The following is a 16,078-nucleotide window of genomic DNA, read 5'->3' as shown; positions in this document are numbered from 1 at the left end:
GCACATGCCGTTATTTTCTTGATGTTATTCTTTGTGTGGTGTTTGTGATATGAAGTCCTTCTAGTGATATCTCCACGGGGAGAATGAACTAATGCTTCAAACTAGTAAGATTCTGCGCTTGGGTTTTGAAGAGATCTAGATTGCTAGTTTACTCTTTTGATAAAGTGCAAATTAGAAATTTGGGAAACTGACTTCACAAATATTGCAGCTTATCTCTAAAACTATAGATTCAATTATTACACCAGATCCCAGTCTATTTTTAAGGAGCCATACGTTTTAGTCAAATACAAAGATGATGTTGTGCTCTTGAGCAACTTTGTAGAAGGTTTTTGATGCTTCTAGCTTTAAGAAAGATGAAATGGGTTACACGTCCGCTTCCTCTTTCTACTGGTTTAATAGACTGTGGTAAGTCCTGCTACTCCTAACAGTTCTGCAGTAGGATGCAAACAACCCTGGAAACAGAAGGATAATGTAGCAGCATTTTTGGGAGGGTAATAATGCATTCTTGCGGGTGCTGTCACACCTCACAAAGCACTGAGCAGTTGCTTGCCCTGAAGCACTTACTAGTCCCACTAGGTGGAGTGATACATTAAAAATGGATTTGTCTTTGCTGAATCAAAGTTTCCCCAGCTACCAAAAACTAGGGGAATTTTTCCATTGGTTTCAGCATGCTGTGATCAGGCTTTGCGATCTTATCAGCACCAGGGTTATGATTGCAGGTCTCTGTGAAATATAAACGCATTTCAGTGGCATGTTTTACAAAACTGGCAAAAAATACTTCTTAGTCCTTTTCTGAGTACAAGGGAAACCTTCTCTAGTATTACCTGAGGCAGCCACGCTTATACTGACATTAGCGTTTATGTATAAACAACAGAATAACTAAAACACAAAACCAATCAACCAACCAAAAATACTAAAGCCAGTGAGAGGATATGATTCCTGACTGAAATTCGCTTCCTTTCCCGGAAATGTCACTGGGTTTAGAAATCTGCCTTTTTCTAACTATTCTTAGAGCTGGTTGAAAATATAAATTCTGAGGATTTGTGAGGGAGAAAAAAGTGTTCTTCAGGAAATAAACCAAATAAGGAAGATAATAATAATAATAATAATAATAATAATAATAATAATAATAATAATAATAAAAGACTGACTACTAAGCCATGCAAATTATCCCTTGTTAACTGGATTTCTCAAGTATGTTTTTGCTGTCTCTTTTCAATGTTAGAGTCTATGAAGCAAGAAAAAGGCCTGAAGTTTTCCACAACCAACTTTGTGCAATTAAAGGAAATTGCAAGTTTATAATTTGGGCATTTTTAAGGGCAGTGATCTCTCTTTTCTCATGCTCTGTTGTCAAAAAGTCTGAAAATCCAATGTAATCCCATTTTGACCCTCCAGTTTGTGACTTTTTGCTAGAGCAGGGATGCTGGTACATCTTACTGACCATACAGGTGTGTTCCCTTCATCGAGGACCCATGGAAGAGCTGCTTTCTGTAGCAGTCAGCAACCACATGGTGTATTTTTCATAAACTGCTAGCAGTTCTGCTTTACAAGTTGGGCATCTCCCTTTATGAAGGGGTTGCCTCTGACATGGATAATTAAAATTCTGCATTTAAGTTAGTTAAGTTCTTAGTGCTGGAGGCTGGAATTGGGATATTTCCTGATACTTACCCTAGAGGTATTTGGCTCTTTACTCTTTCACAGAGAAATCTGCTGATGCTGAAGATCTGACCCGGACTGTCAGCACATTATAGGACTTGTGAGTGGCACTCGATTGACAACTCCACTGCAGAAAGCAGGGAAGCCTGAGCAGCAATTTTCTGGGCTGGGGTATGTTGCACCATCCATGTACTTCAGAATTCATGCTGTGGGTGACAAAGAAGCCAGGAGAGGGTGATATGAGCAGTGTCTGCCTCCTACTGCAGATTAAATTTTGCTGCTCTGTTTTCAGCCCCTAAGTGGTTCTTGTCCTGCAGTGACTGTTTGGATCCTATTCCTAAAATGTCTCCTGTCCCCACTTCAACTAGAAATTAGTTCTCTTCCAAACTTCATCTTTTTGAAGTATTACTTAATCATTAATGGGAAGTTAGTTTTTAAGGGCAAAGAGCACAGAATATGGTTAATAAGGTTAATGATAGTCTTAGCGCTCATGGTCAATATGTGGCAAAGAAAGAGTACTTAATCTAGGTTCATCCTACTGAGTGCATCTATCCAGAAGATTGTTCTCCTTGGGCTAGACTATGATTCCTTGAATTTAGCAGCCCAGATGATAATGCAAGGTGCAGTTGAGGGGACTGCTACTTAACTGAGACACTGCCTTGAAACATGCCCCTTGTGACATTCAGCTTTGGCTGGCTATGTTTCAACACTATTTTTTAGTCTTTTATTGCATCTTGCATTGGTTAGCTCAGATCATATTACCTTGATTGGCCCTGGGGAGTTAAATCTGTATAGCAGAGGGTTTTTTATGATAAAGACTTTCTTCCTCTCTCATATCATCAGTCCAGCCACGTGATCTGTTTCCTTTTTAAATCCCGAATTCCTAGACTGTCTGCTCATGCCAGGTCTGCTACAAACTATATGGCTCCACTGGCTTCTGGAGATCTGATTAATTGCTTGTGTTTTGCTGCTGCTTCAGCTACTGAACTGTATTCCCAGGCAACTCTGCAGATGTGGCCTTTCCACAGCAAGGCAAAAATCATGCCCCAGTGCAGAGGCAGATTTTGGGTTGCCCTACCTAACAGGCAGAGCCAAAGTTCAGCCACTCAGCACCCAAGGGGAATGCAGAGACTGTGTAGTGTAGCAAGGAATGTATGAAGTCTTCATTTGCCTTAGCTGCTAAGGCTTGGGGGTCTGAGATGCAAGATACTGCATGCTTGTCTGCCACAGAAGCTCAGCAGAGGATAAAACCCTAGCTGGAAGCTCCCTTTCTAGTCCTTACTCTTTCACATCAGAGAAACGCTGCATGGCCACGACTTCTGCTTGGTACTGAAGAGCCGGGGGCTGCCTGCCAGTTGGCTGGGGGGGCGGCAGAGCACCAGAACAGGTTGCCCAGTGAGGTTGTGGAGTCTCCTTCTCTGGAGATATTCAAAACCTGCCTGGATGCAATTCTGTGTACCATGTGTTAGGTGACCTCGCTGGGCAGGGGGGCTGGACCAGGTGATCTCTGGTGGTCCCTTCCAACCTCAGCCATTCTGTGGTTCTGTATTCTGGCTGCTCAGGAGATGTTAACGCAGTGTGTGTGTACACTACACGTGGCTGAAGCTAGTGCTGCTTTGGTCCTCCAGGTTTTGCACCAAAAATACAGGCAGAGAAGAGAGGTCCTTGAATCTCTCAAGCTGGCTCTCTGCTGAAGCCAATGATCTGTATTTTTGCTGGCCTGGAAGAATCAGTTCTTGTGCAAGGAACACGCTGCTGTTCTCGTCCTCCATTAGCTGCAGGGCAGAGGACACAGAAGACTGAAAGAATTCCTCGATTTGAATGGGCTGCTCAAGTTTTGTAAAGTTACACGAGACAACTGGGCCTGAAAAATTTACATCTCATTCAACAAACCATGCTAAAAAGTTGATGCTCAAAGCACACGGTAACAGGACAGATCTTAGTCTTTGGTTTTCCAAATGCATGAGTTTGGCTCTACCCTGTACTGAAGTTCTGCTTGCTGCTTTGTGAAGCATTTGTTCTGTTCGAACACTGACATGCTGTACATGGGGAGACGTGCTCTCTGCTCTTTGAGGTTATGCCTTTCTGAGTAAATAGATCTTCTTGCTAAGAAATATAACTTGGATTAAATAGGTTCGGACCAACGGCATTTGTACATCTTACTCTTGCACTCAATTCTTCTCCAGTTCGTTGTTCCCAGCTTGAAATTCCCAAATTACTCCATTCTATTTTTCTAATTTCTCAAAAAGCAAAGCCCCAGCGCAGGATCCCAAGAATAGTCACTGGTTCTTTCCATCTGTGTGTGATGATGCTCCAGTACCAAAACTCCCAGGAGGAAGAGAGGAATCTTTAATCATCTTTGCAACAGTAAAGACCTGCATTGTATCCCTGGTTTTGCCACAGCAGCTTCAAGCAGTCAAGTTTCTGGGACAATTTGATAAGAACAAGGGTGCCACACGTTTGCCATGTTTAAAAAAAATTAAAAAAATAAAAAATTAATCATTTGGCTTTATTAAGTTTTGAGCAGCCCTTCTTAAGCCTGGTGCCTTTTCCTGAGTCACTGGTTAGGACCCTTTCAATTGAAATCTTTAAAAGGTGCATTCTCAACTCTCCAGTGAAAACCAGCTCCCTTCTAGCAGTAGGTGCAGGTTATTTACAAACTTGTGGAGAAACCAAAATTGTAGAAAGGGAACTCGTAGGTCAGACTACAGGGGATTTCTTTTTTTCCTTTTGGTTTCCTTTGATTCTATTACTTTGCCAGGGACTGACCCAAAGGACTTGGAAGTCCGATGGAAAGCTCAACCACGAGCAGCAAGGACATGCCTGCTGCTAGGCTGGAAGCCACCAGCATCTTTCCAGTGTCTTTGGTGGGTTTTGTGTCAGCCCCTGGAAATGTTTTCCAATTGATATTAATTTTCAAGTGACATCTTGATTTCTTCCCTGTACAAACAGACCTGCTTGTCACTTACACATATTTACCTGTGTTCAACATACAGGTTTATTGTTTTTTTTGGTTGTTATTGTTTCATTTTTTATTTTTTTTAATTATTTTCTTTCAAAAACAATATGCTGCTAGATACATTTCCTGGAGGGAAATGGACACCTACCTACACACAAAGCTATAGAGCTAATTTATACCTTGTTGAATTTATAATCTTGTCTATGCTTCTATGGACACTTTGTATGGGCTGCAGCTCAAACCTTAAAATAGTCAAGAATTTTTCCTTTCCCATATAGTATTCTATTTACTTTGACTTAAAAAAAAAAGCGTATAAATGCAATAATGCAGGTAGACTAGAAATACTAGATTGAAAATTAAAGTAGTTTAGCTTGTCCCATTGTGACTGACAGTGTTGTATGACACCCAACGCTGTACCCTAACATTTTCCAGGCTTTCTACGTAGCTGAATCTAGTATTAGCTTTGAAAACCCATTGTATGAATGGTGGGTGGATGGGTTGGAAACGTGTGCTCTCTACACACTGTATGTTACTCACATCAGAAGCTGTATGGCCACTCCATATGCTGTGAAACTGTAAATGATTCCCAATACACCTGTAACTCTTACCAGGATTGTGAGAAATAAACTATATATAGATATCTATATATACATATAGATATATTGAATAATTCCTCATGTGAGCATCTTTGTGTATGTGGTGTGAGTGAAAATGGCTATCCTTCCTCTCACTCCTCAGCTGTGACCATGTTTCCTGCAGGCTGAATATTTGCTAGGATTAGAGATCCCAGTATGAACCATAATGCAGGGCAGTCCTTGCTCCGAATCAATGCCAGCCTATCCAAGGAAGGTAGGCAAAGAGAGATTATTTTATTATTCCCAGAGAGAGATGAGGTGTAGAACAGCTAAATGACTTCTTCAGAGCCACCCAGGAAACACTTCCTGATTCCAATGATCCCCATTCTGCAGGCTGGTCTCCAGCCTTTGCTGCAGTATGAAATGCTCTGCCCACCAAATAAACTCTTGATTTGCTTGGTTTTGTTTTTAAGTTGGCCTGGGATTGCCCATCCTCATGAGGAGTAAAACGAGCATCTGGCTGGTGTCCATGTCTGACGAGAGGGGAGGAGGTTTGGCAGTACACATCACTGCGAATAGCGGCCACCACGCTACATGCTAGCTCCAAACAGGGGCTCTGCAGATATCTGCAGGCTTTTGGAAGTGAATCCCGCAAGAACTGGGAAGACAAAATCCCTCATTGTAAACCCCTTGGGGCCAGGAGAAAAGGGCAGCCTTTAGTTGCCAAAGCTTTAATTGCCTGTGATTCTTGCTGCAGAAACACAGATGAGGGCTCAGGTTTTTAGCTTGTCTTAATGTTCATAAAAGCAGAAGCGTAAATAAATTCTTGTCTGAGTCCTGACTCTGAGGACCTGGGATGGGTGGATTCCTGGCCCTCCAGCTAGGATGTGTAAAGCATCACATATATTGGGACAGTGAGGAAGTGCAGAGCCGTCTGGGCAGGGGTGGAAACCTGCCCTGCCCTACACGTACTGCGTGAGATCATCACTGCAAAGGAGCTGAGGCTCCTCTTCAGTCCCTAGGCTGGGGAAATGCATCCTCTGGCCAGCGAAGGCCAGCCCATCTCCTCTTAGCAGAAGAGGGTGTGCAGCTGTGACAGGGAAGGCAGCAGGGATGGCGTGACAGCAGGTGATGCTCCAACATGGAAGGTTTCCCAGTAGTTTGGAATCAGTGGAGGTGCCTGCACAAACCGTCCTCCTTGGACATGAAACGGAGCCGCTTGCTTGAGGGAGAGGAGGGAGGATGGTCTAGGCATCTTTCTGTTGTGCCTCCTTCAAACAAAAATGGCTTATGACTGCCAAGGAAGGCAGCAACATCATTGGCGAATGCACAGTGAGCGAAAGCGTTTCCCAGAAATGTTCTTGCTCAGTCCTGAGTGTCCCAGCAGGTGGGCACGGCTGTGATGTGGCTTATTTGCAGATGCCCTATGGAATGCAAGGCACGTCTGCACACAGACGCGTCTTAGATATCCCCCATCCATCCTTCCTTGTTTTCCTCCACATTTTTCCCTGCACATGTTAACAGAAATTTAAAAAGTATGAAAAGCAGAGGAAATGTTTACAATTATCTTAAGCTATACACTGCTTTTCCCCACTCCTTTCAATTCTATCCCTCATTTAGCCAAACAAAATGGTGTGATTCCAAATCACTGCACTATAAACAAGAAACACTGTGGTTATGTTTTACCAGACCAGGTTCAAAGAGGAAGCACTCAGCTAACTTAACTGAAACATCCAGGCTCTACCAAACTGAACAGTCTGCATGAGGTAGCAAATAATTTTTATTGTCCTTGTTATCCTACTGCAGTGCTAGTTACTACTCATGCTTGTTACCCTCCCAAAATAAGCAGGCAGAGAGACTGCAAAGTTCATCCAGTGCTTGCTGTAAGAGAAATCAACAGAAGAGCATTTACATAACCTACCAGCACGTGCTCTGGTAAAGCTGAGATGCTGGCACCTACTGAGCAGTGACCAAGTATTAAGACATCACTATATAGTTTAATTTCCTAGGAACTGGGGCTCTCTCACATGCATTTTTTTCTTTCTCTATGTCTTCACTTTCAATCATTGTCAAGTCCTCCAATGCTTTGTATTTTGGACAGTCTAGGGAGGATGCTAAGAGCTGATGGAGCAGGATTTGAGACAGCAGTTGCTTTCTGCTCTTGGATTTAGAAAATAAACTGAAATGGACTCACAAGTAAGGAATAAGGAGCATAAATCTAATGCTCAGTGCCATAAAGGCTAAGGCTGCTGGAGTGTCACCAACCTCCCCTCACAAGGTGGTTAAACTGAATAGTGCAAGGTACCCTTTGAGTTTTGCTTGGTTTTAATCTTGTTCTGGTAGCTAAGCTGGAGCAAAGAGAGAAGAGCATCCAGGTGTCTCTGCAATTAACCAGTCTGCCGTTTCAGAACGCGCTTTTAGAGAGGAAAGGAGACCGACGGGCGGGTGATTGGACAGACGGACAAGCAGACAGTAGGATGGCATGATCTTTATTTCCTTTAGGAAATCTGGCTGGGTATCAGGTCTCTTCAAATAAATAAACAAAAAAATAATGGCAGAATTGTACTGTCTTCATTTTATACCTACCATTTTGTAATTGCATTGTTTCTTTATAGTGCTCTAGCAAACATCAAGACGTAAACCTATTAAATTACCACAGAGATTAAAAATGCAGATACAGAAACTAAACAAGGCTGGCAAAAAAATCACAATTCTTCCAGTGACCCATAGAGCCAAAAGCAATGACATCTGCAATAAACGAATGTTTTTCTTGAGGAATAATATTACTCATTAAAAATCAAGAGTAAACACAACTAATTTGATCTGAAAGAGAGATGAAGGTTGGGAAGGACACTTTCGGGAAGGTTTGGATGGCTTTATTTAGTTCCTTCTTATCTCCTGTGTCAGAAAGCCATGTTCATGGGGCTTCACGGGGAAGCTTTCGGTACTCAGCCTGCTGAGGAGGGATTTCAGAAGTCGGAGCAAGGTGGGGAACTCAGCACCTCAGCCGGCCACGGCCTCCCAGCCGGGCACTGAACATTTGCTGACACTGCAACATTAACATTTGCTTTTTCATTTCCAACACGCTGACACCGCCTTCCCCTTCTCCAGCGTGGGGTGGCCAGCACATGCCTTCAGTCAGTATCTATTGGGAGGGGGGTATAAAACTAGCACAGAAAGCCCAACTTCCACACAAAACCCGATGAGAAGAAGCACTAAAGCCAACACAGCGCTGACTACGAGGGGAAATACAGGGGGCGTCCACCGCAGGGTGCGGGGGCGGCGGGCGGGAGGGTTTAAAAGGCGCCGCGGGCCGCTCATGGCCGCTCCCCTCACGGCCGTTCTCCCGTCTTCTCCCCCCTGCGCATGCGCGGCCGGGCCGCATGAGGAGACGGCCGCCGCCCCCGCCGCCCGGCTCCGCCATGTCGGAGCGGCTCGGCAAGCCCACCTGCCTCATCGTCGCCAGCGCTGCCGCTGCCGGTGAGAGGCCGCCTCCTCTTCGTCCGGGGGCTGCTCACCCCCCTCTCCCCTCCCTGGGCTTCCCAGGCACGCCTGGGGGAAACGAGCGCCTTCCCTTCTGCCCTCCTTCCCCTCCTTGTTGCGCCCCAACCCGCAGGGACGCGGTGCTCGCATCCTTATTTCTCCCCGTAGAAGGCTGTGCTTTTGTCTTAAAATAACTCTCTGAAAGTCTGGAGGGCTTTTAGGATGAGCAGGGAAACCCAAGTCTTTGCGCCTTGCTAGGGGAAGCGTGCTGGGGTCGTGGATGCTAGAACACAAATGTGCTTTCCTTAAATCGCTGGGCTCCTGTTTTCCAGGTGTGTCAGCCCAGTCCTTCCTTCACTGCTTTACGCTGGCCAGCTCTGCTTTTAACCTGCAAGTCGCCACTCCTGGGGTAAGTAAAAATGGGCAGTTGTGATTTCAGCCAGAAACCAATTGATGCCTTAACTGACAAGGGAGAAGTACGCTAATTTATTTTCTTTAAGACGCTTTATTCACTTACAGATTAAGATATGCTTCCTTTTACTGCTGGTTTCTTAATATTGAACCTGAATGCGAGCATGCCATAGTATGGTTCTGAACTTCTCTGTTCAGTATCCACTCTTAACAATGAGCGGCCAGATGAGTATTTGAGAATCACTTCAATGGAAAAACTTGAAAACTTAAGGTTTTTGAGAACTGAAGTCTCTCAAAATCCTGCATATTTATCTGTTAAGAAATGTAGCAGAAGTCTGCAGTGATACTAACCACAGTCTTTGAACCATGTTTCCACTAGGGGAAGTCAATTGATTTTGTGGATGTGAATGAGAGCAACATGCGCTGGATACAGGACTTTCGTATGAAGTCGTATGCAAACCCTGCCAAGCTGGAGTCAATTGATGGTAAGGTCTTCGCTGTTGGCTGGTGCCTCGTTTCTACTTATGAGGGAAATATGCTTCTTCATGTTAGGTCTTTAGAGGATATACAAAAGGCATAAAACCTTGTGTTTTAAGAGGAAGCTGTGGCAAGTACAGTTTATTTTTACTGATCTTACATCGGTAATTCCCTCTTAACTATTCTATAGTGTATTACATATTATTAATTTTTGAAGTAAACGTTTTCCTAAAGTAGAATGTAGCAGACAGTGCTTTTAAGCTTTGCATAGGTAAGAATGTCTCATTAAAAACTTGTGTTCTCTGTTCGAAGAGCCACCTCTTTTTCTCTATTCCACAGGGATCTTGTTTCCTTAGTTCTTCCAGTTTTTGAAGTTTGAGTGACTTATGTGATGATGTCCTAAGTTTGTCAAATCTGAAATGGATTTATGGTCAATTTTTAAATTTGTATTACAGTTAGTTTTTGTTCCCTCTTACTAGGTGCTAGATACCATGCATTGCTGATTCCAAACTGTCCGGGGGCTGTGACTGACCTTGCAAACAGTGGGTACCTGGCTAAAATACTGCAGCATTTCAGCACTGAGGAAAGTAAGTGAACATCGTTAGATATTTTATTAAATCAAGTAATCCATACTACCTTGCTATTGTTGCAAGACTGTTACCTTGCAATGACTTGTTCTGGGGAATTATTTACATAGTTGTAGAGTGTTGCAGCATACCAAACTGGAACAGCTATTTTAGAAAAATGTATCTTCTCTTAAAAAGTACTATCTTTGTGCAAATTATAAAAATAATAACAGTAGCTTTGGAATGTGTTTGTAAGAAGAAGGTTCTCTCCTCAATGATGCAGAAATTGCTCTCTCCAGGTCAGTAGGGCTGAAGGTTCAGAGTGAGATGTGGGATGTATCAGAGTAGTCATTAAGGCCCCAGTAGATCAAGGCTTTTGGCTATTTGCAGATGTTCACAACTTCTCAAATATGCTTTGATTTTTTTTGTCTCTAGAGCCTATCTGTGCGGTTGGACATGGTGTTGCAGCATTGTGTTGTGCCACCAATGAGGATAAATCCTGGGTTTTTCAGGGATACAGTCTAACAGGGGTAGGTTGAGCTTTCATCTGACTTGTGTGGGGTCTTTTTCTGTTATGAGGCTCTCTACCTGTCCAGGGGTCTGTGACTTGAGGTGATGGTGCCAATGTTTCTGGTCTTATCCTAGCACTTCCTACACATGTAAGTTACCAGCTTGGTATGCTTAGTTTACGTTCAAGGTGTGGAGAGTTATCATTGGCAAGGGGTCCCAATACCATGCAAAAAGGGATTGTCTCACTTCAGTTGTCACATGTTTTCCTTCCCACTGTTCCATAAACTTGAGTCTATAGGATGCTGGAAATGGCTGCTGCAGCTCTTTGGTTTAATAGCTGAGAGCTCTTAAGAATTTTTTCTGTTACACAGATGCTGGAGGTAGACTTTATTTCTCAAGGTGCTCATTTGTTTTAACAGGTAGAGAAAGTTTCAGGGGTTGAGGAGGAAGGTGTTTAGCTGTTTCTGAGTTAAAAGCTAGTTTGTACAAAGTATGCAAATGCTGATGCTTTATCTACTGTGCTGCCTTATATCTGACCTTACAGACCACTTATAGGGCAGTTATATCTGTGCACCAAGGTATGCAAGCCTATATAGTATTACTTCTAGAGTTGAAAATTTACACCCAAATAAATTAAGTTTATGGGACTCAAAACCTATCATAGTGTCCTGATGTGCTTGTATTTGGTATTGCAGTCTATGATGAAGTTTCTTAAATAAGAGGCATGATGTGGGCTAGCTATAGTTGGTCTGGAAACTCAAATTCAACATTTTTCTTTCTGTATAAAATGTCAACCAAATAATTCTAATTTTTCTTCTCTTCATTTAAGCTGTTTCTCATATTCAGCTCCCAGTAATGGAGTAATGTTATTTGGACTCCACAAGTGACACTCTAAATGTTCCAAATGTACATTTCAGTGTTGAACACCTAAGCAGGTCTTGTGCTTTCATGAAGTTAATTGCATGCATGCTGTTCAGTGCCCAGGCCTGCACCCTCTACCTAGTTAAATATCTGATCTATACCACACTCACCTCAGTGCAGATACATGATGTTCTTTTATCCTGTTTTGAATGGCTTATCCACAGGGTAGCTTTCTGAAAACCACTTGTACTAGAAATATTGGCTAGTGGTGTTGCAAAATTGGTACATGCGTGGCTTCAAGGCAAATGATCAGTGCTGCAAGATTAGGTTTTAGTTGAGAGTAAACACGTCTTGGGTTTGAGGACTGAATGTTTGAATATCAGCACCTCTAGACCTTGATGACCTGAAGATCAGGCTTGTCTGCTACTGGGAAAGAAGGTTTCCTAACACTTATACCAAGGTCTTGACTTGTTTCTGGTGTCACTGTATGATGATGCAGGAGTTCTCAGTGTTTTTCCTTGACTCTGTTGGGATGCTTTCTCTTTTCTAATACCTCAAAGTGCCTTCAGAATATGGAACGGATATATTTTTGTTTCTGCTTTAAAGCAGTTGGTATGGTTAAGTAAGCAAACTCGATGCTGAGAATATTCAGCTGCAATAGCTTCTTATTTGGGACACTAATCTTGAGATAAAAATTGAATGCTTCCTGATATCAAGATCTAGTGTACTCCAGCGGACTTGCTGTGTGGGATGATGCATTACAGCTCTGCAGCAGTGTTTCAAGATCTTTTTTTAAATTAGTTTGCAATTCTGTCTGTTCTGTGGGTGCAAGGTGTTTTCTTTTCCTATAATGGTAATAACATTGAATTCAATTCCTATGGCAGCCAGTATCTTATATCACCTTATACTTTCTAGCTCAGAGTATTTTGAAGCAGCTCAAACTAGTAGTTTGGAAATTGGATCAAGTGGAATTTAAAAAATGCAATTGCAAAGTATGATGCTGTGTTAGTTCTTGGAAAGCTTCACAACTGAGGGGGGAGAGAGAATCATAGATATGACATCTTAGAGATGTTGCTTAGCTATTCTAGTTAAATAAGTGTTTAAATATCAAATGTATACTGTGCAGATCTCTTTGGCTTGAATTCAGGAACCCTTCAGCTGATCTGCAAAAAATGAGTTGTCACTTTCTTTTTCTCACGTGGGAATCTTCAGTGTGCTCCCTATAGAAAGTCTGTAGAAGCTGTCTGTGGTCATCTAGTTCTCTGCTTTGTTTCTGTTGCATTTTCTATGTACAGCTGGGAGGATGGTAGTGGAAACAGGAAAAAATGACAGTTTTGCCTGGCTTATTTTCTATAAAAGCAAGAATTATTTCTTTTTGATCTTTTTCAGCCCTCTGTGTATGAACTAATAAGGCAGCCTAATTTTGCCAGTTTATCCATTATTGTGGAAGACTTTGTGAAAGATTCTGGAGCTACATTTAGCGGTACGTCACCCCCATTGTCCAGCACTTCATTTCATGGCCACGTGCTGGAAATTAATGTCTGTATACCCATTTTACACAGGTGAACAGGACTTGGATGTGATATTTAATCTTGCATTCTCATTTCACGGATATAACTGAATACCCTAGTGGATTTGAAAAGATGAATAAGTGCTATGAAATACTGCATGTGGATAGGTAGGGCAGTACAGTAGAGCACATTATCTATGTGGCTGGCCGTACAAACTTTTTTAACCTATGGTAAGCGTGAGGTAGCTTATCCTCCTGCGAAGACAGAACACATGCTACAGGGGAGAGTGTCTGCAGGAGAGTTTCCACTGATCTGCAGCTACACAGCCCATACCTGCAGGGAGATGTCTGCATGAAGGCCATGTGCTGCAGCTGCTTCCTGGCTACGCAGCAGGGAGCATGTGCTGCGGTGGGAGAGGTTAAGTTGTAGGGTCTGGCTCTTCTAAGCAAATCTGGCTTATTATTGAAAGCCAGAGGCAGTATACTGAATACTTCTGGTTATTCTGATCAGTTGTCCTCTAGCTTTGAATAAAATACTTGATGGTGAATCTGGTTTTGTAGGTTTTTTTCATTACTAGTAATTTTATTAGTAGTAAAAATGTAGAAGTTTGCCTTTCAAACTGCAAAACACAAAGCTCTGTACTGTGTGAGAGGAAAGATCCATTTAAACATGTCACTTCTTTCTCTGGAGTATTTCTGGATGTGCAGGGAAACATGTAATTTCCCTTTACAAGCTGCTCTCTTTCAGTACTGAAGAGCTATGGGGAGAATTAAAGAACAGAACCATTTACAGCATTTACAACCATTGTTTGGTTTGCAGCTGTTTAGTCCCCTATTTTGCTAGTTTTTTTTGAGTCTGCACTTAAAGTTAATGAGATGTCTATGGTATTTAAGTCAGCCTTTATTTAACAGAATAATGCCAGCCATTGAACTGATACAATTTGAAGTGGCTAGATTAGATATTACATATGTGGTGTAGGTGGGAAACAGAACCGGGATCCTAATGCTGCATATCTATTTTTCCACTGACAAGAAAAAAGAAATGCCACACTTATCAAAGTGCTGTGTACTCTTTGCTTAATCCTCTTCTGTCCGTGCTGCCATCAGACTGTGTGTGCTTAAATGGCATCTTTATGCTTTTTGAATGAGCTGCTGCTACCTCTTTCTGCATAACTGGTTCAGTACTGCCAGTTTAAAAGTTGGTGTTTCAGTGGTACATGTTATGTGGTGTGTTTGGCTGAAGAGGCGTTGACAAATTAAGCAGAAGAAGAAGCATGTGTGGTTTGAAGGCACTTTGCTGTACTTAGGTCAGTAAGAGGCTGGGGGGGCGGAGGAGAAAGTGAATTGGTTATTACTGACAAAATAAGGGTTCTGTCTGGAATGAAGTAACCTAAAAGTACTGCTTGGAGTACTGAACAATTAACACATCAGAATTATAATTGACCATAAAGTGTTTTCCTGAAGGTTCTCTGTAGCATCATGATTACAGCTTTGATGTCTTGCATAAGAAGAGTTTATACAAGGCAATTAGAACTTAAAGTTTTCTCTAAGGCTTGTGTTAGGAAAATCTCTTGATATATGCTATTTACCCATCTGGTGTTAATTGAATTAAGGGACTAGTGTTGCTGTCTTACCACTAGAAAGTCCTCTGAAATTCAGGACTGGGGGCTTGAGGTTGACTTTGTTGGGGTTATAGTTCAGACATCTGTCACCCAGGAAATCCTGGTCTTGTGCATTAGAGTTCTATGAGATGAAATACTGAAACTGAAGTAGTGTCCACTAACATAATGCTTGTTGTTTTTCTCCTCTTGTATGTAGCCAGCAAGCCAGATGCTGTACATGTTGTGCTGGACAGGCACCTTGTGACAGGACAGAATGAGAATTCCACTCTTCCAGCGGTCCAGAATCTTCTTATGCTTTGCAATGTCAGGTGAGGCCATACGGGAAATGAGAACACGACCAGGTAGTGTCAAAGCATCCTTTGTTTTCAGGAATCTTGTCCCCCAGACAACTCTTTTTCCTCTTGCTGCTGAAGTGCATGTTGTCTTTGCTTGATCTGTCTATTCAGTCTGATAAGTCTTTTGGTAAAAAAAAAAAAAAGGCATTTGAGTATTTAAAAAGAGTTAAAAATGGGTTGGGAAGTACACAGCTATCCGTCGAGGCTGGTGGCATGAAACAGAGTAGGCTTTGCTAAATATTTCTGTTAAGAGAAACATCTGGTTTTTTTATGTTTTGGCAAGTTAGCATTTAGTTAGCTGTATTGTAGGATTCTGGAAATGAACAGATTTCTATTCTTTGGTAAGAGCTTAGCTGTTTGACTCTTCCATCTTCTCAGAAGAACACTTTTAATAACCACAAAAATATTCTTTCCTTCAGGTGAAAGGGTGTTAGAAGCCCCTTCCTGGCTGTGGACTAACAAGTCATGTCATGTTTGGATGTTTCATTCAGCAAGAAATGAAAGAGCAGGTCTCTTTGCAAACAGAATGGATGAAGAGCCAGCAGGCTAAGGATTGTCTTGCCTGTTAACTGGATAAAACATGTCTTTAAATTTCTATCCTGGACTATGAAGTGACTGACATTGAAGTGGCAATGTCAGGTTTTGCAGACACTGAATGGATGAAGGTTGTGAATAAGAAAACTTGGAAGTGCATCACACTTCAGAAGCAATTATGAAACCACCTTGCATTTGTGTTACTACATTTTTTTTATTGCTTCTCTCTAGACCCTTAACTTAAAGTTGTGGGAAACTATCTTTTAAAAAAAAAATCCATGGCCATGAGTATGATTTGGTGAAGCTGAAGACCCTGCTTGAGGCTGGCATTATACTGATAATTAGTAATTCTACCCCCAAAGAGCACTTGGACATTAGGGAATCATCTGGCATTTGTGGTTCAAATATAAGTCTACATCTAGTGCTTCAGTGAAATGTAATTTCATGTGTTCTTACCTTTCTGTTGGTAGGTCACAAAGTTACTGTCCGAACTTTAAATATCTGTGATGTTCATGTATCCTTAGAATGGAATGCAAAATGTATAGCTAAACTGAATAAAGCAGTCATTTGTTTGAAGAC

The 16,078-nt window shown here is 42.1% G+C and overlaps 1 protein-coding gene across 1 annotated transcript; it reads left to right on the top strand.

Moving 5' to 3' along the window:
- The first annotated feature begins 8,512 nt into the window (after nucleotides 1-8,512).
- GATD1 (glutamine amidotransferase class 1 domain containing 1) lies at nucleotides 8,513-16,078 on the top strand. The gene is made up of 8 exons (XM_080595054.1): nucleotides 8,513-8,670; nucleotides 9,006-9,082; nucleotides 9,464-9,569; nucleotides 10,041-10,148; nucleotides 10,563-10,657; nucleotides 12,888-12,981; nucleotides 14,827-14,938; nucleotides 15,385-16,078. The coding sequence occupies exons 1-8, from the start codon at nucleotides 8,574-8,576 to the stop codon at nucleotides 15,386-15,388; spliced, it is 693 nt and encodes a 230-aa protein (XP_080451180.1). The 5' UTR covers nucleotides 8,513-8,573; the 3' UTR covers nucleotides 15,389-16,078.

The sequence above is a fragment of the Anser brachyrhynchus genome (assembly GCF_964034855.1).
Source record: "Anser brachyrhynchus genome assembly, chromosome: 5".
In the NCBI taxonomy this organism is placed as follows: Eukaryota; Metazoa; Chordata; class Aves; order Anseriformes; family Anatidae; genus Anser; species Anser brachyrhynchus.
This window is presented reverse-complemented; position numbering and strand designations above follow the sequence as displayed.